The 24,169-nt window shown below is 42.8% G+C and overlaps 1 protein-coding gene across 14 annotated transcripts in view; it reads left to right on the top strand.

Annotated features, from left to right (window-relative positions):
• The window catches only part of ERC2 (ELKS/RAB6-interacting/CAST family member 2), a 4,434,974-nt gene that overhangs the window by 3,675,536 nt on the left and 735,269 nt on the right, over positions 1 to 24,169 (top strand). For all 14 annotated transcript variants that reach the window (XM_069643656.1, XM_069643655.1, XM_069643659.1 and 11 more), the window contains one exon: positions 19,430 to 19,492. In XM_069643656.1, the coding sequence (XP_069499757.1) occupies positions 19,430 to 19,456 (27 nt within the window). In that variant the 3' untranslated portion in view covers positions 19,457 to 19,492. The remainder of the gene's footprint in view (positions 1 to 19,429; positions 19,493 to 24,169) is intronic.

Genomic DNA, 24,169 nt, shown 5'->3' with positions numbered 1-24,169 from the left:
TTCCTGGTTCAGTGTGACCGAGGGGATTCCACGAGAGGGGCGTGATATGAGTGGTATATTGTTCAAAATAAATAACTTTTAGACAAAAATAAATAAGGATTTCAGTTGTGCATTACATGCTCGGCATTGACTTGGGTGTGTGCCGGATTGAAATCACTTACAGCTTGGGGGCTCGTCACAAGATCCTGAATTAGACATACCACTTGTGACAGTCTAACGCAGCCTGCTAATTGATGGGGTACATACACCTTGTTAGCCTATAGTGTGCTACACTGTAAAAACACCCTTCAATAGAAATACTCAAAGGAGTTGGGCATGTTTTGCAAAAATAAAATAACCCTGAGATAAGTCAGAAGGAAATTAATATTTCCGGAATGGCGACCCCAGTGGAAATCATATGGCAAAAGACGACCTACTGCACAAGTTGTTTGTCGGGGATGAATGGTTAGAGCAGGATGAGAATGTCTGGCTGCAGGAAATCAAACAACAAATCACTGCCATAGAATTATATATATGGCAGGACCAGGGCCCATTACACCAGGCACTTAGTGAATTGTATATGGCCCCAAGAGTAAAAGAAGAGCAATGTAAAATTGCCAAAATAGCGGCTTACCTCTACCTCCACATTGGAGTAATACAGGAAAAATATGCCTGGCAAAGAGGCCAATACAATCCCTAGAGAAAATCCAGACTAATCTGGACACTGCAGAGGCAAAGGCTCCAGAGTTACCAAGAAGCTGAAACAGAGGCTTAGAGGTAGGCCGCCAAACTGCAAGAAGAACTGACGTTCTTACTGCAAAAGAATGCAGAGCAAGATGCCCAGATACAGACACTGCAAAAAGAGTTTCAAGAAAGGTTGGACTCCTTAAAACAGAGCCAACAAAAGCTGGATCAGCAATTGAACTATAATAGAGTCTGTACAGAGCAGATAGTCACCCTGCAAAACCGCCTAGAATCCTTTAAAGAGGAAAATAATGAATTGATTATCAAAGACCTAGAATCACAAACAGAGTTTGATGAAGAGCGCTAGAAATGATGTGCCATTAGAAAACAAAGGGACGACCTGGCTGCACAGAGGGGTACTCTAATTCAGGAAAGGGACGCTTTAGGCCAGGAAGTCAGCCATTTAAAAACCAAGGTGGAAGAAAATCACCTGGCCCTTCAGGGACTGGATGAACTCAAAATGGGCTATGAAAAGCTGTTAGAGCATACCAGGAGGGTAGAAGATGCTCTGGCAAAGAATAATCAGGCCACTCAGGATCAGACTCAGGAGGTGAGTCTCCTGCAGCAAAAGTTGGCCCAATACTCCCAATGCAGATAGGAAGCACAGAGAGACAATGAGGCTCTCTGTGAAAAAAATTAGAGGCTCCATAGACAGATAGCCATGCAGGATTAACTAATAGAGACCAGTAAGGCCTTAATAGAAGAACAAAAGAGTCACATTCATGCATGCCATCAGGGAGTAGGGGCAGAGAGAGATGAGGTCAGATGGGAGAGGGAAACCCCTGAGCATAACCTCAGGAACCCTGGCACCAGATACTTTAATCCTTTCAATTCCATGGACTCTGCCACCCCCATGTCCACTGGCTCACATGAGCCAAGGGCCACAGGGATGGTAGACTTCAACCCAATGGGAAATATGGGGCTAATATGTCAGCGCCTCCCAGAAATGGATGGGCGGGCGGAGCCTATGTACAGGTTCCCAAGTGCTAGGGCCATCCTCTCTGATCAGGGAGACTCCAGTGAGGTGAGAATCAGAGAAATGGATCCTCAGAAATATAACTTACCAAGAGATCAGGCAGTGAAATTTGGTGGGGAATTCCACGAGACCAGGCCCACCAAGAGCATACTAAAAACCTCTTTCCAGCTAGGACAGTGGGGGGGGGGTACTCAACCAATCCTGGGAGCAAGGAAGAGTCTGAAGCCTCTTCTGAGCGCCACAGGCCCCCACATTCTGCCAGCCATTCTCAAGCTCACAGAATCCAGGAGAGTCTAGAAGACCAGGTAGCCACCTCTGGTAGCAGTGCCTCTGATTCAGAGGATGAGTGGACCAGGGTGACCGGAACTAAAAAGGCCAACAAAAGTAAGAGGGCTTTACCCAAGGATCCCATGAAGCAAATAAAAGCTATTAGGAGCTTCATTACGCCCTACCACAAAAATGCCAAATATTCAGTTTGGGAGCACCTTGAATTATTTGAGCAGATGATGGAGAATTTCCATCTGAAGGACAGCCAAAACTGTATTCAGTACGCAAAGTGGACATTTTCTCCTGAGTACTCCAGCTTCTTTGTGGGGCTGGAGATTCAGAACCATTCCAGATGGTCCACCTATAGGGCGGCCATCCTGAAACATGTTTCCATTCATAGGAACCCTCAAGAGGCTTGCAAGGCTGCCTACAACTTACAATGTGGGGAAGACCAGGCCCCACAAGAATTTGTTCAGGAATTGAAACGCGCCTTTGTGCAGACCACTAGAAGGGTGCGCACTGACAGTAAGGAATTTGTGAACACCTTCTTTCATGCTCTCCCAAAATACATTATGACCCAGCTAGTGAGGGACTTTCATGAGAAAAGATCACTAGACTGGGTCATTGAACAAGCAATGCGCATCTATGAAGTACAGAAGCTGTTGGAAAATAAAAATATTAACACAAGCCCCAAACCAACCAACACCTCTGCTGCTGCTAAGGTGGCAGAGGTCAAGGTTGCCCCCATTTTAGATCTGAAGATGGGGGCCTAAAAACCTTCCTGCGCAAAATCCAACCAACCCCAAACCCAGAAGGCCCTCGGGCCAATCCCAAACTGGGAGCCAGGGAGGTACCCCCACAAATGGGATCCCTAACTCCTCTGACTACATCAGCCCATGCTACAAGGGAAATAGACCCATCCTGGGCTATGTATGGACTCCTCCAGCCCAAGGGGGTGGGGATCCAACCAGGCAGCTACCAACCCAGGGAACTTCCCTCCGCACTTTACCCAGGAGGGCAGTAATCCCCCAAATGCCAGACCAAATTTCTTTCCCCGGTACCCGCCAAACTTCAACCCCCAAAACAACCCTTCTATCTTTCCCCACTTTCCTGTGCCTAGACAGCCCAATCCGGGAGAGGGGAGGCCAAGGGTGGAGGAGTACCTAAACTTTCCTAACCAAGGGTATTTTGCGAGAAGGGATAGTTAACCTTCCCGGGATCAACACAGGGTAGACCTGAGGACCCCGTACCAGCCAGAGCGGGTGTCCCAACTAGAGCGCCAGGTCCAGAACATGGCACAGGATCTGGGTCGCATGCTGAGGGCTCAACAGAACCCTCAGATTAGCATGGCGGCTCAAAATTCCTCAAATCCAGGGTCTGTTGCTCCAGAACAATGACAGGGGAAGAACCCTGACAACCCACCGGTTCCCAGGGAGGCGGCACAAGGGGAAGGGGGTGTAAAGCCTTAGAGGAAGCTTCCTTCCCCACTTGTGAAAAGCCCCTGGAAACCCAGGAACCAGAACCCAAATCCCCTGCCCCCGAAAGTCTGCAACCCAAGGAGCAGAGGGTGGGGAGGAGAAATAAAGACCCTAAAAAGGCCCATTTGGTGGAGGAGGTGCAAATCTTCCAGTTTGAAGGAGACGGGTCTTCAGAGGATTGTGGGAAAAAGATCTTCTCCTTCAGGGATGGGGGAACTCCTCCCAAAGAAAAATGGGTCCCAAAGGATCCAAATCCAGACTGGGTAGATGTGGGGACCGAGTTAAAACCGCCCATCATCAGTACCCAGAATGACCAGCACGAAAATCCCCTGGTTCAAACCCATCCTGGTGACTGCCTCTAAAAAGGGGGGGCAGCTCAGAATCAGAACCAGGGGAACCCAAAACTTCCCCCATATCTAGATGTCACCTTTTTCTTACAGATTCCTGAGATCCCAAACAGAATCCTGCCCAAATCACTTCCCTGTCAGTATCCAAATCCAAGAAATTAACCCACCAGTTGGCCAAAAATGTGCATTATCTTTGCCCACTTGAGGAAAAGGAGGGAATATTTTATGCCCCAGTCCAAATACAGGGGCAATGTACAATTTTGACACCGATGGACACTGGATCCCAAGCCACCCTTCTGTCAAAAAGGGCCTTTGATCAGCTGAATTTCGGGAAGGGGGGAGAAATACCAAATTCTTCTCACCCCTCTTCCTGGACAACTTCAGGACTTCGATGGGAAGGAAATTCCTGTCGAGGGGACTGCGGATTTAGACATTAAAATTGAGTGACACAAGGTGAAGCACCCGGTTATAGTTGTGACTCCAGCGGGCACACCATGTTTACTAGGGAATGACATCTTGCATAGATTGTCTCCCCTCATAGATTGTGTAAACAAGGTCTTCTGGACCCAGACCAACCGACCAATAAAATTTAAGCAGAGTGTCAATCATGTTAGTTTAAATGGCACATGCCACATGGTTGAACAAAAACCTGACCAAATTGAGTTCCACTTCCAGAATAATCAAATCCCAGATGGGACAGTACTTGCAGTAGGACAACAAACTGGTGATGGGGAGTCCTCTCTATTTCTGAAAATCAACCTTCCTTCCAGTCTAAATTGGCATTCCACACTGGAAGGAAACACTCTGAAATTCTATACAAATTCACAATCAGAAAATCCCATTCCTATAGTCCAAAAAGATGAGATGTCAGCTCAAAGCTTGGCTGATATTCAGAAAATTGGAGAGCAGTTGTTCATCCCTATTCAGTAAATGAGGGGAAGGACTCTGTTCTCGCCTGAGTATATGTGAACAACGGTAAGAGCTTCATCAGCGAGGCCATGTTCTGAAAACTCCCAAAAGATCCAGCCATTCCCACATTTAAACTGTTAGACAAATGGGAAATGGGCCTGAAAACACCCAATTCCAAAATCTCCTGCCTAGCAGGTGTATGTATTTCCATAGGCAACAAGAGCATAGACCATAATTGTTGGGTCGTACGAGATGTCCCTGCTGGATTTTATTTAGGCAGTGACATTCTCAATTGCTTTGCCATTAGTTTGGACCTAATGAACTTCAAAACTTGGTACCGATTACCGGGTAATCCCATAGACTTTGATGACCGAGAGAAAGCATATCGGTCAGCTCAACTGCTGCCATATGCAATTGAAATTCAGATTGGAGAGGAAGTCACCATCCCAGAACGGACCCGGCAATTCTCACTGGATGTAAAAATTAAAAGAGGACAGAAACTGAAAAATCCTGACGCCTATATCCATCTTAACGCTCATTTCCAACAGCAAGGGCTGGGGGTAAACCCAACACCACTAGTCAACACAGAACACAACACTATTCCAAGAGCGGTGGATAACAGCAACCTAAAGAGTATGACTCTGGGCTCAGGCACCATTATTGGAATGGCGGTTGATGACCGGCATTTTTCCAGAGATTTAGGTAACAAACTGTTAGGACCAATCCCCAAGAACTGTTTTGACGGTGATAGCGACGAGGACACAACACCAGACAGGATCTTCACCCGGCATGGGGGGAATTTCCTGGTGTACTCTTCCTGCCCTTATGGTAAGGAAGATGTGACCTGTGACTTCAGGAGGGATGAGGTGATATTTCAAGTCCACGAGGACTGCCTTCCCCACCTGAAGCCATCTGTCCAAATCAACACTTTGACCAGGTACTTCTCCACCCAGCTGGAGGAGGCTGCTGAGATAGCCAAACTGGATGTCTTTCCAGGCTTCAGGCAGATGGTTGAAGAGAGAGTCAACCTAGCTCATGCCTGTGAGACTCCAGAGCAAAAGCAAAAATAGAAACAAGTTTTCTTAGATTTTCAAGATCTCTTTGCGGTGGACTCATATGACTGTTGTCGCACCGACATCCACACAACCATTCCCACAGACCCTGGCATGACTCCAGAGTTTGTGAAGCAAAATTGCTTGCCTCGCGCATCAATGGAGTCCCTTACTGAAATCATTAAGAACCTTGAGTCTAGTGGGATAATTCGTCCAGTCCACAGCACCTTCAATAATCCGCTGCTGGGGATATTGAAACCTAACGGCCAGTGGAGACTCTGTGCTGATCTGAGGGAGCTCAACAAACGGGTCCATACTTCCCGATGGCATCTTCCCTACATTGACCAAAGGCTTGCCCACATCCAGGGGTCGAGGGTATTCACTGCCATTCACCTGACAAATGGGTACTGGACTGTACCTGTCAGCAGGGAGGACCAATACAAGCTGTCCTTTACCTTCGGGGACAGCAGTACACTTGGACCCGGACTCCATTCGGATACATCAACTCCGGCAATGAATATAACATCTTTCTACAAAAGGCCATGCCCAACCTGGGTGAAAGGGGTAACCTGGCCTATGTAGACAATGTTCTAGTCAAAAGCTCAACTGTGGAGGAACACATAGCGGAGATCCGTTATGTCCTGACACAGTTGAGGGCTGCCGGAGAAAAACGTTCCTTTCAAAAGGCACAGTGGTGCAGAACCCATGTCAATTTTGTGGGGTATGAGATAACTCCTCAGGGTCTCTGTCCCCAGGAAAATAAAGTAGAAGCCCTCCAGAAAATAAAAGACCCCACAACTCTGCGGGAACTAAGGAGCCTCCTTGGACTAACTAATTACAGCAGAAATTTCATTGAGGATTACGCAGAGATCACAAGACCCCTGATCCATCTTTTGAAGTGGGGGTCAAGTGGGAGTGGGGTCCAGAACAAGCTGAGGCAGTAAGACAACTCAAAAGAAGCCTCTCACAAGCACCTTGCCTAGCTTACCCTCTCAAAAACAAGGAGTTATTTTTGGAGACAGGGTTCTCAAATACATGCTTGACTGCAGTATTATATCAAAAGCATAACAAGGTCAATAAAGTAATCTCCTATGCGAGTAAAACTTCATCCTCTGTGGAGGAAAAATTCAACGATTGTGAGAAGGCGCTCCTGGCAACAGTGTGGTCATTGAAGAATTACCGCCCGTTTATCCAAGGGGTATACATCATAGTGGAGGCTCCACCCCAGCCACTGCAATATCTTCAAAGTGACAGAATCCGGGCCGGAAATGTGTGGAATTCCTGAATTACTTCCTGGATTCTTTCAATGGAAGACTTTTCTGTGGAGGTCAGATATGGCCAAAACAAGAAGAGTCCCCTCGCGCAAGATCTGGCTGCCTTACATGATAGTGCTAGAGAAAACTGTCTCGAGGGCGAAAGTCTTAAAATCAACATGGTCGCCTACCTTAATTCCCTACACAAAGTCTATGAAGAAGACCAGTGTGAGGGAATGCCCACTGTCTATGTGGATGGGTGCTCCTACTATGTTGACAACAACGGGGAAAAGGAACTTGTGGCCGGCGTAGGGAATGCATCGGTGAATGATGCCCCAGAACCCTCCACTAGGTACAAAATCAGTCCCCAAAGTAGTCAAGTGGCGGAGCTAATGGCTGTGCATCAAGCCATCCTCACTTCTGTCCAACACCAACTCCACGAACTGGTCATAATCACTGATTCAGATTATGTATGGAACGGGTTTGTGGAGCAACTGGTTAATTGGAAAACCAGAGGCATGCTATGTGGTAATAATAAACCTTTAAAACATGGAAAATTAATACAAAACATTGATGATCTGGTCACCTCGAATGGGATGACCATCTACTGGAAAAGATCAAGGGTCATTCTAAAGTAGAGGACCAGACAAAACTGGAAATGACCTAGCTGATCAGCTGGCCAAAACCAGAGCCATCCAAGGGGATCTACTTGAGATCGAGTCCCTGGTGGGGGAAATCCAGGTCACTGCTATCACTAGGTCCCAGACAAATGCTCACAATGAACTCTCAACTGCACAATGGAGTAAGGAGACCCCAGATGCTGATTTGATTATGGCTCAAAAAGGGGATCCAATAATTGGTAATTTTATCAACACATTGAGGACCCTGAGAACTTTTCCCTGATGGATACCGATTACATTGGGAAAGAAGACCTCAGAGTGTTGATGAAATGTCCAAAAATTTTCTGAATCCAAGGCGGTTTGCTGGTAAGGAGATCCATAGCTGGCCATGACCAGTGGGTGGTCCCTACCTAATTCTGAAGCCTGATGCTAAGTCACGCCCATGATGCGGCTACAGCCGGTCATCGGAGGTTCCATACGACACTAGAAATCTTGCGAGAGGTTGCATACTGGCCACAAATGGGGCAGGACCTCGACCAATACTTGAAGGGGTTTCTTGTGTGTGCACAATTTCAGCCAACATCACTCACACACCGTGCTCCCCTCCAAAACAGGGGGATGACACTGACTTGGTCAGATTTACAAGTCGATTTTATCAGGCCCGTGATTCGCTCCTCTGGAGGGAACAAGTACATGTTGACCGTAACATGCTTGTTCACTAAATGGGTGGAATGTCTTCCGGCCCCAAATTGCAAGGCAGAAACAGCAGCTGCCCTGATGATCAATCAAATCTTCTCGCGTTTTGGACTACTGCAAATGATTGAGTCAGACCGAGGTAGCCACTTCACTAGCGAAGTGATGACAAAGATGTGGGAGATAATTGGGGTCAAAAGGAAACTACATATTGCCTACCGGTGTCCTCTAGTGGTGGAGTTGAGAGATACAACAAGACTATTGTGAGCATATTAAAAACGTTTGTGGCAGACTCTGGGCCAAGTTGGGACATTCGATAACCTCTTGTCATGATAGCCATCAGATCTACCCCTTCTTCTGCAACAAAAATGTCTCTGTTTGAGCTGATGACTGGACGAAGGATGGTGCTTCCCCAGCATCTGCTCTACAGGACCCAAGAGCAGACCTTGATAAATGCCTCCACAACTCAGTATGTTGAGAATCTGAGAAAACACCTTCAACATGCTTTTGCCTATGCTCAGCGGAATCTAGAAAGATCTGCGCGCCAAAACCCCTGATAATCGCGCTTTGCAAAGCACAAAAAGATGGCTGCCCAATCCGCCATGCATGTTATCAGTGGTGGAACAGAGATCTCAAACCTGGAATATGTCAATGGCCTCCAAAACAAGTAAAAATGGAGTACAGAAGGAAAAAGCAGTGTTGCTAAATGAAACCCCAAAATCTTGCTTTAAATCCTTTTTTCTTTGTTACTGAAACTGCAGAATGCCGGTGCAAAGCACCCTCAAACACCCACTATTCTTGCTGTGTGCTACAATTCACTTAGTTTAAGAAATCATTGTGAACTTGCAAGGTCCTGAAAAGCTTAGCGCATAAAGAAAATTCCACAGCAAAAGTGGCCTGTCTGTGGATCTGTCAAAAATCTCGGTGCAGTACCATGGGCCGCCTCAATGACAGCTGTCAGGAGCCGGCCTGATTAAACTTTAAACATGCATATAAACTGAAATCAAATGTTTGCAATCTAACAGGCCTATTACTGAGAGTAACCTATGTTCTAATTGTTTTGATCCCATGGTTTAAAACCTTGAATAAGTATTCTAGCTGCTATTTTGAAATTACAAGTTTGTTTTAAGCTGAGGGAAAATGCAACAGAATTAACAATTAAATCAAGCCTGGCTAAAAGCTACCAAACTGGAATGTCAGGTTCCTCCACTGAAGGATGGACTTTCCCCCCACCAGGAAATCACACCAAAGTAATAATGATAGGGTTTGGAAAGAACCTGGTCTACAGAGGCAAAAAGGAACAATGAAAAGCTGCCACTAAGGAAATGTGGAGTGTGAGGACAGTGTAAATTGCCTCTGCCAAGAGCAAACAGAGAGGAGTCTGCTTCTGAACTGTATGGAGACAGAAGGAGGCGGAGACAAACAACCATATGTGGCTGAACCTTCACAAAGAACACTTTTTAAAAGACTTATAATTTTCCAGTGAAAATTGTGTAAAATATAGCAGTAACAGATTTGTGAATCTAAATTTTGTCTGCACGTTTCAAGAGGCGGCAAAATCATGTAACATGTTCTGGAAAGAAATGGAAGAAAATGTGATTTTACACAAAATGTATTGCTGCTAGAAGTATGAAACTTTATGCATATATGCCCATGATAAACGCGCACACTTGTAGAAATGTGCTTATAAATTGGACATTGTGTTCCTGATGAAAAGGGCAAAATTCTGTGAAAAGCCGAGACAAGATCCCACTGCTACAGGGTTTGGAAGGATAGCTGCTATATAACATATGTAATCTGTATATGTGATTCTTATAGAGGTTGCACATATGTAAATATGTATGGTGCCAAAAGTAGATTTTGTGTTCAAGGGGCTAGGGGTGTATCCTCAGCCTCATAAAATCACACCATAAAGTTGACACACTGTTTCCTCCTCCTATCAAGGCAGAGAGGAGACTCTGACCCAATCAACTGTCAAAGGGGCGAGCTTAGGATAAACCAGCCCACACACCCCTTTATCATAGCATAAATAGAGACAGCTCACCACTCACAAAGGACAGACAGATTCACTCACTATCCTGATGCTGGTGGAGCACCCTGCTAATGAACTTTACATCTTTCATGCTCCAGGCTCCAGAAACTTGGAAAAGCAGAAATCCATTGCATAGCTGAACCATTTTCAGGTAGGCCTCAAATTCCAGAACTAGAACCACACAAACCTAAGGGGAAGCATCAAAATACAGCTGGGCTGCGCTGTACTGCTTGCCTGCTGAAAGAATTATCATTAGAACCAAGAAGGGCCGATCCACTCAGTCCTGTGCCGTGCTGTGACCAGAGCGCCTTGCTGATTTCAGATCCAATCCGATGTGCCAAGGCGTTTGTCTTGGAACCAGACCCAATTCCCTGACCAGAATCGTGACAGACCAGGATCATGACGGTTCAGTTTAAAAACATATCTAGTGAGTACCTATAGATAGAACTGTGTCACTAGCATATGTACCTTGCTTAGTTAATCCCTATTTCAAAGCCATCCTGTCTTGTATTTAGAACCTGTAATGTTAGGAGTATTTTTGAATTGTTTGAACCCTCTATCCAATCCCTCCTATCTTCCTCCTGTGCTAGTATTGCTAAAACTATCTCTGCGCTGATCTTTTCTCATCTGGAAAAGGTGAGTTTCCTCTGCAGGCATTCTAATCAAGTGGCTGTGTTTCTGTGTGGTATTCGTTTGTTCATAATCATCCTCTAGTGTAAGAAATCCTTTTTGTCATTTTAAAAGTGCATTCCTGTTTTCCATTCTTGCGCCTAACTCGAAAAAACGACCTCCACTAAAACGTCCATACCTTCCTCAGTATTTGTGTTAGGAACACAAGCTTTAAATCGCACCTAAAACCGCATCCCTAGTCCATACGTTTCTCCCATTATCGTGATTATCGCGCAGTGAAAAGTTTGCAGCAAATTTCGTTTTTGGGAAATTTTGACACATGTAAAACAGCTTTTGATTGCTCCCGACTTGAATTTTAAGATTTCAAATTGTTTCTTGGTATTAAATCACTGCTTGTGTTTAGTTGCAACTATCCAAAGCGGCTCCCATAAGAATTTATACAATTTCAGCATTTTATTATTATTTATTTAGTTATTTATTTATTTATTTATTTACTGTAATAATGCCGGTCAAGTGGCAGAGCGAGTTTAGCGCTCGCTTTGACATTTGTGCAAAGCCTGCTAACGCAGGTTCGAATCCCAGTAGGGCCAAACTCAGCCTTTCATCCTTCCGACATCAATAAATGAGCACCACACACCGTGGGTAATAATAAGCAGCGCTCAGATAGGGTTCGTAGCGCTATATAAATGCCAAATTATTATTATTATTTGACCATATTTAGTGTTTTACCCAGTTAATTCTAAGATAACTCTAAAAGCCATTCTGACAGCTTGACAGTCAATTCCGTTTTTCTCTTGTGTTTGCTGGGGGAAAGTGGGATTGATATTTTGTGTGAATTCTGCCATTCCTGAGAACCTGTTCTCTCCTCCTATCTCTTTACATTGCCTATTGGGGGTTGAGGGGTGTGCAGGGGGGACCTTTAACCACAGTGCTTTCTGATCTGCACACACACACAAAAGTATTCTTTCTGTGCTGAATTGTTTGCTCACTACTACTCCTTGTGTATTAAAGAGATTATTATGTGTTACATCACCCCATTGGTGATTATTTTATTTCTTTTTGTTTTTGTTTTTTTTTGTTTGTTGCAAAATGGAACTTTACAAAATGTTGTTCCTTTATTTCCGCAAGTCCTCAAGGGCCTATGCCCAGGATTTTCAATGTTTCTTGGATGATCTTTACCAAGGAGATTTGCCCCGTTGTTCGATCCCCTCCAATCAGTCTTAGCCACCATTGGTCCGCATCAAAGTGTTTGTTTGCGAGTAGGTGGTCGAGGTAAGCTGATCTTATTGCTTGGTTTTTTGGGCAGACCATTAGTAGGTGGCGAATTGTTTCCTTTTCGGCGCCGCAGAATCGGCACTCGCTTGTTTCTGAGATACCTCGAATGTGGCCAATCTCGTTTGTTTCGATTAAGTTTAGTCTTATCCTGAGTAGGTAGTTTCTGGAAGCTCTGTTTGGGAATTTTTTAATGTACCTCTGAAGTTCATTTACTTTGCACTGGGTATGAGGAAGATGACTTAAAAGTTTATTTGCTGTAGCATCTGCTATGGTGATTGACCAGTCCAGATTTTTGAGTTTTTCGGTCACTCTGACCGGGTTTGAAGACAGGTCAGCTTCTGTACAAGCTACTGAATCCAGTGATGCTAAATTTTCCATTTTCCATTTTGTCAACATTTTCACTGGTGATTATTGTATACCCATTAAAACATAGTGTGATTAAATTGTAAATATTTTAATAAATATTTTAACTTTGCAAACCAGCCTGATTCCTGGTTCAGTGTGACCGGGGGGGTTCCAGGAGAGGGGTGTGATATGAGTGGTATATCGTTCAGAATAAAGAACTTTTAGACAAAAATAAATAATGATTTCAGTTGTGCATTACACGCTAGGCATTGACTTGGGTGTGTGCCGGATTGAAATCACTTACATACTGCCCTCAATGGTGCTCTCTTTGGAGCCCCTACTCATCAGTATGGGTACAAGGCCACTAGTGTGCCTGGTAAAAGATTGGGATGGGGATGACGAGTCGCACAAGCATGGTTTTATTTTTGCATACGGTTGAAAAATGGGCCACTAATCGAACTGAAACTAGGGAAGGCCACATTAACAAATGTACCCACTGGTTCCGGGCAGTGCACGGTTGCATGTCTGTCATTCGAGACAACATTCTCTGCTGCACCAGGTTTATTTAAAAGGAGAAAGTCCAGTTGATTTCATAAGGATGGAATTCAAGGAGCTGAGAGTGGCAAACAGCCTCCCGGGCATCAATCTCATGTCATATCCACCACCTCACTGTATGCTAGACATGAGAGCCCATCCCCTGCTCGGCTTTGTCCATTCCTCCGAAGTTAGACATCAGTATCCCATGCTATCTGTAGCTAATATGTCCAATTGAGGACTATGAGAATGTGAAGTTTACCCACGTCTAACTAATTAGGGATGCTATCTGCTTACAACCCTGTCACCAATGATCGAAGTGAGCGGGAACGGTTGGGAGCGGTGTTCCACTACTTTTTTTCTGTTTTTCATTTTTCTACTTTTTACGACCATATTCACCATTCCATACAGAGGTTTTGTCCATTCATGTCCCTGTACAAATGTAAAGTTGTAATAGGAGCCTAGTTATGATATGATAATGTATTTATATCGTGCTCGTACACAAAGTGTTTCAGAGCGCAAGTGTTTCAAGTTACTAGTTACTTAGACTGTTGCAATGCCCCAGCCGCACCACCTTGTTACATGTTGCACTATGCTTCCACCTACCCTCTCCCTTGCCGAGACCATAGTCCACTACTTTTTTCAGTACACTTCTACCATGCCTGTCACGGTTGATATGCATTGTGTGCTTAGGAAAGGATGATGTTTTTATGGTCTCTTTCTCATTTGGCCCAAGAGGCTTTTAGCACATTCTTAACGGAGTATTTAGTCTTTTAGTAACTTGACCACACAATTTGATTTTTTTTCGGAATTGCATGTTTCTGTTGTTTTAATTATTGCCATGTATTAAGGTTCCGGCCATTGTCTTAAATGTGATGTTGGTCGACATGTTTATATTTCATGATGTCATTTTATAGCGCCGGCTGAAATAAAGTTACTGTTGATGGTTATAATAGACTCCTCTAAACCCCATGTCAAATAATTAAATGAGCCCTAGAAGGACACTGTATGGGCCTGATTTACAGAATGTTTTCCTATTGCAGTGCGCCATTATAAAACACTTGTACGAATCAGACCCTATGCCTGAGGCCCGGTCTGCTCAATACTGACAGGGAGCCCAAGTTTGGTAACTGACTTTCTTTGGGATTGTACTGTGAAATGACTTGGAAAATCATTTTCGAGGATTTACTATACATAGTAATTTTGCGTGGAAATATGAAGGAGGACACCCAACTCAGGTCTGCTTTCCATAATGAAATATTTAAGATTATAATAGGAAATTGGAAATATTAGGACTCCAGTAACAATTGGCACTATTTATCAAGGAATGGGCATGTCTTTTCTAAGTATCTCCAAGTTGGTGATATGACCTGCCAATAAAAGCAATTGCCCAGTTTAGGATTGAGGCAAATTAATAGGACGCATGTTTCTCAGTTTGAGGGGAAAAGGCAGTGTGCTATGGGACTGAATTAATTGGTGCTATTGGTCTCTCATCACCACTGTCAAGTTTAGTGTTGTACATGTGCTATATTTGAAATGTTTAATGCCGAAATAAACATGCTTTATGTATATTGTAGTATTTTTTGCACCTAGAAAAACAGAAAACAAAAACATGAATCGTTTTCTAGCAAAGGAAACAACCAGCGACTACTCATAGCACCACAGATGGCATCACAATTGGCATTGGCCTCCTGTCAAGCCCAGCACTCTCTGTGCCCATGGTCATCCTTTCTGTGTACGTGTCTCAAGCACAGTGAACCTATCTACAGTCCACTGTGAAGGGTCTGGTCGCATGCCAATCAGGCACTGTATCCAGATCATAGCCTTTGGCCATTGCCCAGGCACAGTGAATCTAACTACACTGCCTTCTGGGTGTGGTTTCTGGTCTTGTCCAGCAAACACCGTGGTCAGGGAAAAAGCTGACCGTTCCCAAGAAACAATGACATCATTTCACAACTTGTTAATTTCGCAGTGTTTGTGCTTTAATTCTGCAACTGTTCCGTACAAGACATTGGGCCTCATTACACGGTAGGCGGTAAGGGTTTACCGGTACTGGTATTTTACCGGTACCGGTAAACCCTTACCGCCTTACTACGAGGTCCCTTTGCAGGTTGGGGAATTTAACGCCTGCTTTTTGCAGGCGTTAAAAACCAACCCGCAAAGGGACCAGTGGAGCTAATTACGGTACCGCAATTTCCCCATTCCCATAGAGCCCTATGGGGCAAAAATGGGAATTGGGAAGGGCAATGGTGGAAGGGGGAAGGGGGAATTACCGCCCCACCAACCTTGGAATAGGGCGGTAATTCCCCTTTCCGCCAAGGCGGTGCCGGTATTTTAACAGCGCCATGGTTTACCGCCTACCGTGTAATGAGGCCCACTGAATGGTAAATGTTTTATTTTGACTGCCGTTACCGCTTAGCCCACTGGTTGGCCGCTCACAAACCTTTTCAACAATAACCATGTGGTCTGTTATGGGAACCACTTGTTTTTGGACTTCTTCAATAAATGTATCTCACCATTAATCTTGGGTGATTCAGGGTGAAAGGGATTCTCTAAACTGTTAACAAGTTTGATGGAGGAAATCTTTTTTTTAAGTACTGTAGAGTGAATGTAACCACCCAGAGGGTAGTACAACTTAGTTTTAAAAGCACCCTCCACCCTGGTTCACTTAGGCATTTTCTGAATGCAGATGCGTGTACAATTGAGGCAATGAATATAGATGTAGAAGCTTTGTACCATAGACAGCGGTGGAGTTAGTCCACCTTCTATGTTTACCCTCATGTTTAACCCTATGGTGATGTTTGCCACAAGTAACCTGGCTGGTTGTGGGCGGGGCTCTGGTCTCCCGAACATTGCTTTTGAAAAGACATACAGATTGGGTGGAGGCTTTTGAATAATTTGTGGACATCTAGCACCAGCAAATATTTATGCTTCACACTGAATTTGAGAAAGAGGGCGAGGCCCACAACATTTATGGCTGCATTTTCAGGAGATGTATACAGGATTACCCCTTAATCCTCACACAGAACTTCTTGAACCTTGAACCATCCCAAGGTGATGCATTTCCGTCCCTGGAGTCAACGTTATACGAGACTGAAAATGACCATTTCATGCTGTCAGGACTCACTTAAAGTTTGCCTGGAGATTTAAAAATGTGCATAGCCCTGCAGGCAAATTCTGCTATCCCTTTGATCTCACCAAGAACAGAATATGCCCCTGGTGGTGGCATATGCCCATTTCGATTATTTTCTACCGCTGTACAAGATATACATTTTAGCTTGTGACTGGCCATACCTTTTCAGCCTAACTACAGCAAATAATATTCGTGAATTCATATTTCAATTTGTGTTACTTTTGGTCCTCTTTTCTCTTTTTTCTTTAAATCGACTGTACAGATATTTGAAAATGTAAGCAAAGCATACATATGGGTTCAGTTGCCAGCTTCTCAAGCATAATTGTTGTATCCTTATATTCTTGCTGCAGGTGACAAAAATGTCCATATGTGAGTATGATTAGTAAATGCATCTTTTGGGACCCCCTATATAGCGCTGTCACCATTGGATGAACCTTCACAATACTCTGCTGTCACAATTAGAACCCTTCACAATACTATTAAACAAACCCAGAGCTAAAGGATTATGTGTTTCGAAAGTATCATGAAGTTTCACCCAGTGGTACCAAAATGTTTAGGATTTTAAAAGGTGATTTTCCTATGTGGAGTTGCACTTAATGATACCAATAAAGTCTCTATTGATTTTCTGGTAATGGGGCAATAGGGCAATACCCTATGATCACTATGCTCGAAGCCGAAATGCAAACAGGTCATCATGACCTGATCCCAGGCCTTTTGACCACTCTGCTCAGGGATTAGTGCATATTGTTGTAGTTGTGTGCTCTGTAATTGTGATGTTCTAGATTACGTCTCCTAGCAGCTGTTTTAGAACTTTTTGTAGAATCATCGCATTCTGCATAGTGTTTTAGAACGATGTACACTTTCTATGACACATTAGAATAATTCTAGAACTGTTTGTGGTGTCCTAGATCTATTCAGAGTGTTCAAAAAGCAATATGGGTGTTTTATATTAGTATGAAATATTCTAGAATTGCATATCAGATTGTAGAACAGTTGTTGATGTTCTGGAATTGTTTGTGAAGTTCACACATATAGTTGGCTTTCTATAACCGTTTATCTCAAGTTACTGCTCTTGAACATGTTTGTGGTGTTCGCCAAAGGCGTCGAGTGTTGCTTTCACAAATGTACACTAATTTGGAATGAATACCTAAGCCCTTGATTTTAATAGGCACATCAGACCTGTCCTGGAAAACTGTAACTACATTTTTCTCCAAATGGGGGAATTTCGTACACATTGGATTCATGGCCTCACACTCCCTCTGTTGGCTTTGTTAATTTTACCTTGAGCATATAACAAACAGAAACTATCAGCCATTATATTTTTAGCACGGCCAAACTGTTCTAAACGGAAACGTGAAAGAATTATTTGCCGGAAAATACTTCCTGGTGTAATAAATACCATGCGACTGAAAAATTAAAGTAAATTTGCAATTCCAAAACGCCACTTTCAGGGTCTGAAAAATATTATCACATAGAGATTGTTATTGACCTCCTCTCAGCCAATCAGAATGTTCACAACGCAGTCAATAACTAACATTAGTACCGGGCACATGCTGCACACCGGGAATACGTGTGGATTGGCTCTTTTCCGAGCCATACCACATGGTATTCACGTGTACGCCACTGCGTCCCGTGCATGCCGGGTACTCTGTTCCCGACATGGGGGGTGGCAGCCCCTTAGCTAATGAGGAGGCTCGAAATGGGGCAATCCCCGCTCTGAGCCTCCCCATGGCTGGAGGCTGACTATGTTCCCCGTCGGGGACTCAGATATGTTTTTTTTCCTCCACACCCACTCCCCCGCAAACTATCCCCTAACCGCCCTCCCAATCCCACTTACCTTTTTTTTCTTTTCTTGGGAGCGAATGCGCTGGAAACACTTCTGTTCCCAGCGCGTCCGCTCCCGATGGCTGCCATGGAAAGGGAAAACGGACTACGTTTTCCCTTCCTGGCGGCCATTTTTTTCACCTTTTTTTTTGTTTCGAGCGTTTCGAAAGAGAAAAAAGTCATCAGTACCCCGGTCTAATGGGCCGGGGTACTAATGGCTATATCACCCTCGGCGGCGGGACAATACCGCCCACGGTAATGCCCCCGGGGCTTCGTTAACTACGGCCTAGGGGCATTACCTGGGGTGGTATTGGCACACCGCCTCAGGTTTTTTTGCCACAGTATTGACTGTTTTCCAGAAATTCTAACTTCAGGAGCAGCCAGGAAAACTACTGAAATATTTTTCTTGTATTTAAGAAACACCAATGCAATTTCCCAGAAAGATTTCATTCACCATTTAACTCATACCTAACTTAACACACCAAAGTGAAGGCTAAAATACTTAAAGAAACTTTCATTTTGTAAAGAAAAACTGTTCCCTTTAACCACGCACCTAAAGGAAGCTCATTCTAAAAGTTTACAATTAATACACTTATATTATAAAGGCAACCGTGTGATTTAAATATTACACACAAAAAATACTTTTAATTTAGTAACATGTTTTTTGTACTTTCCACACTATTTAAAGAACAGGTTTTATTTCATTGCCAGAACTCCAAAACATGTATTGCTATTATAACCATGTGCTAATACTCTTGTAGACCTCGGGAGGAGTCATTACCGCTTGGAATTACCCTTCCGCAACTCATGGCTCTCAACTTCGCCTCGGCCATAACTTGGTGGTGGATCATTACCTCACGATAATGACCCCTCCTTCGGTGTATAAGGCTATCATATTTCAGTTTTTATTGATTACAGGTTAGAATGCTAATGCTCCTTGCAGAGTGATCACTGATTGTTAAGCAGTGTTTGTGTTGTTTTCTTAATTGCAGTAATTGAAGAAAAGCCTGCTATGTCCTGTCGTGTTTCTTTGTTTTGAAATACCAGCCATTCACCTGTCTGAGGCTAACAAATGAAGTCACCTTAATCTGAGTAAAGATAAAATCTGTTATTACATCCTTTCTGATAAAAAAGAATCGTTGATGAAGCACTAGATAACATGCGATATTATTATTATTATTAAAAGTCAATAAGTACAATCCACTTAGTTGGTAATAGCATTACCTGCATCCATTCTAAGGTTAACAAAGCTACACTAAGTTTGTCTAATTAAGTGTTTTTTAATGTTTTCCGCTTTTATTCCAATGCCTGCTACTTCCCTTGATTGACGGACGGCAGGATGACGAAGAAGGTATATGGGCATAGCCAATGCCAGAAACCAAAGTTCCAGTTTCGTGAGGGGTGAGAAATTGCATATGCAATTGTATTTCACATTGAAATGAATCAATATTATGTGTGTGTTATATGTAATAATAGAATCATAGAGAATTAGTTGAGACATCTCATTGCATGACCTCCAAAATGTACAAAGCCCTAAAATAAAGACAATGCGACAGACATCAGGTAAATGAATGATGACGTTCTGAATTATAGTAAATGGGTATATTCTATCTTTCTACTGGTCAGAGTTGTCAGGATTGTTTTTTGCAGTTCCTGTTGGGTTTAGGAGTCAATACCCCAACAGGCAAGGTTTTGTGCCAGCATGGATTGCTTCAGTTCTTGTTGAATATCAGAATTCAGACTGCCAATATGCAGCACCTAGCCAATCAGTCTCACTCTTTGGAAATGTGGGTTCACTTTGCCAGTGTTGATGATTTTAGCAACACAAGTTCTCCCGATTTGCTTTATCCCACTAATAGAATTGTTCCGCACAGTGACTTGTCTCAGTTTGATCTTAGCCCTTCCACACAGTTTCCGAGCAGGCATGATTCGGTCAAGGTTGTCTGGATTGCCTTCTACAGGCCCTGTTGGGATTCAGGAGTCGGAGTCACAATGGTCAATGTTTTACTGTGTGTGGATTGTTTAAATGTGAATTATTTTCAGAGCTCAAATGCCAGTATGCAACAGCTGTCAAATCAGTAGAGGTGCACTGACGTGTGACAGGAAGCTAAACCTGCACATCATTCTGTGTGACCAGAAATGGAGATTATGAGCAAGCTACATTGTATTCACAATATCAAGCAGGATGTGAGACTATTGACGAACATATACATCTCTAATCACTATATAAAAACTCCACCAAATTCCAAAGTAAATAACTGATGCAACAACACACACAAATAAATGAAAACAGAAAACAGTATAGAAAACACATCAGGACCAGATTTAGAGCCTATCTCAGATATTCAAAGCCATTTTATTAGACTCCAATAAAATAAAAAAAATAGGCTGTTAATAATCATTAACTGGCTTTCGTGAAGAATAACATGATCAGTTCTTGGGATTATATGACGTGCCTGAAATATTGATCATATGGTTAGTTATTGGAAGTACATAATCAATGTATGGCCACTGTATGCTTTTTTATGTCCATGGTTTGATTTGATTTGGTGTAAACTATCTTCTTCAGGACCAAAGCACATGATATATCAGTAAAGTTCTGTATTTTAAGGTAAAATAAATGACTGTCCTAAAACACATTTCTACCTCTACTCTAATATTGTATCACTTTTTCCAAAGAATAGATAGAAAACCTATAAAGAAACATACAATCAAATTGTGTGATTTTAGCTCCGGTCAACAAACAGAAGAGGGGCACATTTAATTTGTCGTTTTTCTTTTTAGTTTAACAGCAGCAGCTATTAGTAGCTATTAAATGTATTCAGTTTCGATGTCGTATGTCATATTGTTTTCATATTTTTATCCTGAACCAAATCAACACAGTAGTAGTATCAGAGCACCTGGGCTTGTCTATGGACTGGTGAACTGTGCCCCGCCAGGTGTATCCAGACCTTTTTCTGCTGAATGAAAGAAAATGAGTGAGAGGTAGACAAGAAGATGAGGAAGAGAAAAGAGGATTCTACAAACCCAGTGAGGAAGAGATGCAGAGAGAGGTTAGAATGTTTTGTGACAGTCATGTTAAGTGGGCCATGGTTCTGCAAAAGGAAGGAGGTGGATTTCACCTAACGTGTTCTGATAATTGAGTGCCATTAATAAGGCAGATTTAGAGAATTGTGAGATAGAATACAATGTAATGTTGGATGCATGAGGGGCTCAAGGGAGTGTTTGCACATCATGACATTTAAAAAAAAAAAGTTGGAACCTTAAGTGACAATGCAGTGGTATAGGTACTTGAGGAACTACACTATCCATAAGTATAATTGTGCAGAGACCTAACTCTACATATGATAATGGAAGAGTCCAATATATACTGCAATTGCAAATCACTGTTTAGAGAAGACATTTTTAATCAAATAATAAAACATTTAATCTCTCAAAATATTTCATGACTGAAGATTAGTTTTCTATCCTGATTTAATGATTATCATGTGTTCCTACAAAAGAAATTGACTGGTTTCATAGGAAGATTGAGATCCACCAGCTCTTTTGCAAAGCCATATTATGTGGATATACTACAGGATGAAAAATAAAAGCACCTGGCCATCACACAAAAATAAGTCAAAATGTACTCTAACGATGCCATAATAATTACTTTTGAATGTTCAGCCTTAAAAAAACTCGCCATTCTAAGGATGGAACCCAGGTGCCCATTAGGCAACGTGAGACCAAGTGAAAGGATACTTAAAAATAACCTCTGACTGGTAGTCAAACCAGAAGACAATGGTGGTAGAATTATCTTGATGGTTCAAGATCAAAATGAGACAATTATGCATGACTTATTAAATGAGACAAATCACTATATCAAATTACAGAGGGATTACACACCAGACAGCAAACAGCATATATGGCAATGTACAACCCAGTGTAAAAAAATACAGTTATCTAGATCTGTGAAGGCATGCCTCTTGACCTATGGTACAAGCAGTTGATAACTTTGCTGAAATGTGCATTACATGCAAACATTGCAGAGCTTGAGGAGATTCAAGGAATCAGATATATATACTAACAGTTACACGCTCTGAAGGAGATGTTCCAACATATTTTAATTAGGAGATTATGAGTTATGTCAGAATCCGTGGTAGGAGAACACAAGGTTGGACCAGTAGTGTAGCTGTCGAGTTCTTCCTACCAATGTAATCCTCTGGACACACAACGTAAAATAAAGAGGGATCTATTAGTCGAAAGATATGGAACATCTCAAGAATGACCAGGCACTGCAAAAGGAACAAGGGCAAGTTACTTGGAGAATCAATCTCAAATTATGGAAAGAATAGCGTAAGAAAAGACTAAAGCACTAACGAGACACTTCACTTTAGAAAAGACTAAAGCACTAACGAGACACTTCACAAGCACTAACAACTCTTCCTGACAGCTCTGAGTCAATTCGGAATAAAAGACTGGATTGTAGTATGCAATCTAATGAGCCATAATGGGTAACATTAGACAAGGATAGAATAGAGGATCAGGAAACAAGGAACATCAATTATAGAGACTTACCAATAATCCTCCGGATGGTATTCCTACACCAACGTGTCACCCAGCGTATTCTATTCCTAAACCGATGGCACAAGGACGCCTAAATGAATTGAGCCAGTCTAGTCCCATTTCTATCCAGCTGCCACGAGGACGCCTAACGACTTCAGCGCAGATGATGGCAGTCTCAAGTTCCAGCGCTTTCTGGTAATACACTCGGGTGTTGTTGGTGTCCTGGCAATCCAGATATGAAGTTGCTGTGTGTTCCTAATCAAAGGCAAGTGGGCATGTCGGAAGCAGAACGGGTTTGATACACAGGTAAGCAGATAGTTCCAAATCAGCAGACAAGCGGGAGTATCAGAGAGCAGACCGGGTTCGGTACAAAGGTAAGCAGACAGTTCCAAACTCGGCAGGCAAGCGGGATGTTAGTATAATGGTCCGGGTCACAAGAAATACAGGGGAAAAGGAAACAGGAGAAACTCAAAGGTTCACAGGAAAAAAGGAACGAAACAAAGCAAGAGCTGCAAATGATTCAAAATCAGAAGCGGCAATATGAGCAACCCGGAAGTGTTATATAGGTTGCCATGGGAACAAAACTCCACCTTCACCGTCACACATTGTAAAGAGAATGTAATGGACATGAGGGTCGCCATGGTAACCTGTGTCCCTTAATTCTATGGAATCGGGAACAGCGTATATGAAGCTGGGGATTGGACGACCGTACAAGCAAGGGTTTTCTCCAATCCAAGTACTATTTAACACCCCGATATGTATGTTTGTAATTACGGGAAGGGTTTGATGTGGAGTGAATCCTGACAAGTTAGCACAATGAAACATTCAACAAGTAAAACAATACAGCAATGGGGGAGGCTTTGGTCCCCAATATAGTCAACTTATTTATGGCGATATATGAATTGAAAACATGCTATCAGAAATGTATCCCTTTCTCCAAAACATAGTTATTTGGAGACAATACATAGATGATGTGATAATGATTTGGAATGTAGAAGCAGCAAGTGATTTCAGTGCTGGAAAATAACATTGAGGCGGTCTCTGTATTTGTTTAAAGCCACTATCCAATGCTTTCCCCAAATATTCTAGGACTGGCGTTCATTTATGTAACTGCACCAGTTCTAAGATATGTGGAGAAGGCTTAGAGACTTAAAAAAAATATGGAGTCCCCCTCCATGTTTTTTCCAGCAATTATATGTCATATTACTGAATGGAGATAATAGTTCCTATATACAATTTTTCAATGGATGAATGCAAGCAATTTACACAGTAAGTGTACATACATATAATATGTGCACCAGATAGGTTAACCTTAGGGACTTCCTCATAAAGAAAGATGAAAGGAAATGTGTATGTTCTCTGTTGGGCAAAGATGCTATGTACAACTGCTGTTATCACCTTTCTTTTGTATTTTAAAGGACTAACACAGGTTGGAATATCAACAGCTCCAGGCAGATCTGGTAAAACTCACAGAAGGCCAACTTGTCACAGTAGTTTTGCTGCATTTCTTAATAAATATTTATAGGGGCTAGC

Source organism: Ambystoma mexicanum, chromosome 2p, assembly GCF_040938575.1.
Source record: "Ambystoma mexicanum isolate Mex_15411 chromosome 2p, UKY_AmexF1_1, whole genome shotgun sequence".
NCBI classification, from domain to species: domain Eukaryota; kingdom Metazoa; phylum Chordata; class Amphibia; order Caudata; family Ambystomatidae; genus Ambystoma; species Ambystoma mexicanum.
The sequence above is the reverse complement of the archived record's forward strand: the minus strand, read 5'-3'. Positions and strand labels throughout refer to the sequence as shown.